Source organism: Branchiostoma lanceolatum, chromosome 15 (genome assembly GCF_035083965.1).
Source record: "Branchiostoma lanceolatum isolate klBraLanc5 chromosome 15, klBraLanc5.hap2, whole genome shotgun sequence".
NCBI lineage: Eukaryota > Metazoa > Chordata > Leptocardii > Amphioxiformes > Branchiostomatidae > Branchiostoma > Branchiostoma lanceolatum.
The window spans coordinates 14,638,051-14,640,145 of record NC_089736.1 but is presented as its reverse complement, the minus strand read 5'-3'; the positions used below and the strand labels follow the sequence as shown (position 1 = coordinate 14,640,145).

Below are 2,095 nucleotides of genomic sequence, written 5' to 3'. Positions count from 1 at the left end.
GTGCAAATATGTCATTCACAGGCTCCCACTAACCAGGCTCCCCCTTGCCAGGTCATTTTGGCAAGAGCCAGAGCGGGACCCTTAGTCCTTCCCCATCCCCCTTGCCACCACCATAATGTGTGGGGTGGCAAGGGCCGGGGTGCTGGCACAAATATCATTCACTGGCTCCCAGTCATGGAGCACACACCAGCCTCCCCCTTGCCAGGTCATTTTGGCAAGAGCCAGAGCGGGACCCTTAGTCCTTCCCCATCCCCCTTGCCACCACCATAATGTGTGGGGTGGCAAGGGCCGGGATGCTGGCACAAATATGTCATTCACAGGCTCCAAGTCATGGAGCACTCACCAGGCTCCCCCTTGCCAGGTCATTTTGGCAAGAGCCAGAGCGGGACCCTTAGTCGTTCCCCATCCCCCTTGCCACCACCAAATGTGCCGGGTGGCAAGGGCCGGGATGCTGGCACAAATACGTCATTCACAGGCTTCCACCTAATCTCCAAGCAGATCTACACGGTGGCAAAAGTCGTATGTGCTAGCCAGAGAAGCTCTAGTCAACCAGAGACGGTGCGGACTAGAGCTTCTCTGGCTAGCATATACGATTTTTGGCACCATGTAGATCTGCTTGGAGATTACATCCACCAGATTCTCCCTTGCCAGGCCATGTTGGCCACAGCCAGACCAGGACCCTTTGTCCTTCCCCATTCCCTTTGCCATCACTAAATGTGCTTAGGGACAAAGGCCGGACGCTGGCACAAATATGTCATTCACAGGCTCCCTGTCATGGAACACTCACTGGGCTCACCCTTGTCATTCTGTAATGTACTTTGTGATGTACTGTCACCCCACGGATACTTACTCCATTCCCACGTATAGCCATACTGACTGTACACAAAGATGTTTCTTCCCAGCAGTAAAGACATCGCATTTACTTCTACCTGTATGGCCCATGTACGAAGATCTGCTGGATGAGGGTTCAGCTCAGTACGACCATCACAAGACAGGTACTGGTCCATGGTTCGTCCATTTGGCTCGAACACAAACCAATGCCTGTAAACTTCTTCAGACAATGTTGCCATATATTCAATCATACGCTGCCTTAATATAGCGCGATACTTTTGTGTGCCACAAATAAGGTAACTTATAGCCCTGTAAAAACAGTTCCCATCCCCTTCAATTTTAATGGGACTGATTGGTGGCTCCACAGGCCTAGGGACATTCCTTTGATCAATATCGAGGTACCGTTCAACAGATAAGTTCAACTGACCTGCTAGTTGCATTTGATCAGTTCTTGTGAAGGGCTTGAACATGAACTATTCACCTTTCCAGTTCCCTGCTTCCTCTACTTCCTGCTCATCAGCTGGCTCCTGCCCTCCTATCTCTACTTCCTGCTCATCAGCTGGCGCCTGCCCTCCTATCCCTACTTCCTGCTCATCAGCTGGCTCCTGCCCTCTTACCTCTACTTCCTGCTCATCTGCTGGCTCCTGCCCTCCTATCTCTACTTCCTGCTCATCAGCTGGCTCCTGCCCTCCTATCTCTACTTCCTGCTCATCAGCTGGCTCCTGCCCTCCTATCTCTACTTCCTGCTCATCAGCTGGCTCCAGCACTCCTATCTCTACTTCCTGCTCATCAGCTGGCTCCTGCCCTCTTACCTCTACTTCCTGCTTGTCAGCTGGCTCCTGCCCTCTTACCTCTACTTCCTGCTCATCAGCTGGCTCCTGATCTCTTACCTCTACTTCCTGCTCATTAGCCAGCTCCTTCGTTTTCTGGTTTGCCTTCCATACAATGAAATGCTCGGGCAATCTCTTAGTCTTACTCCACCTTGGCATTTCTCCTGAAGAATAAAAATAACAATGAACAAAAAATCATTGCGTCATCAGGACCACCTTTTACAATAGTCAACTTTCAAGAAATAACACCTTTGTGTGCAAACTCAAAAATATCATGTATGAAAAGGGGCGCCATCCATAACACTCCAAGTTCCAACTATGCTGGATTCCTGAAAACATTTTAATTACCCAAATGGATAAGACATTTATCCAAGTTAAAACAAATCTAAAACACGTTCACAACGACGAGCTTCCTTATGTTGATGTTGATGTAC

General features: G+C 49.5%; 1 protein-coding gene across 1 annotated transcript; it reads right to left on the bottom strand.

The window, feature by feature from the left end:
- Positions 1 to 1,304: 1,304 nt before the first annotated feature.
- On the bottom strand, positions 1,305 to 1,820 carry LOC136420290 (involucrin-like). The gene has a single exon (XM_066407139.1). It carries the CDS (start codon positions 1,818 to 1,820, stop codon positions 1,305 to 1,307), a length of 516 nt encoding a protein of 171 aa, XP_066263236.1.
- Between the last annotated feature and the right edge of the window lie 275 nt (positions 1,821 to 2,095).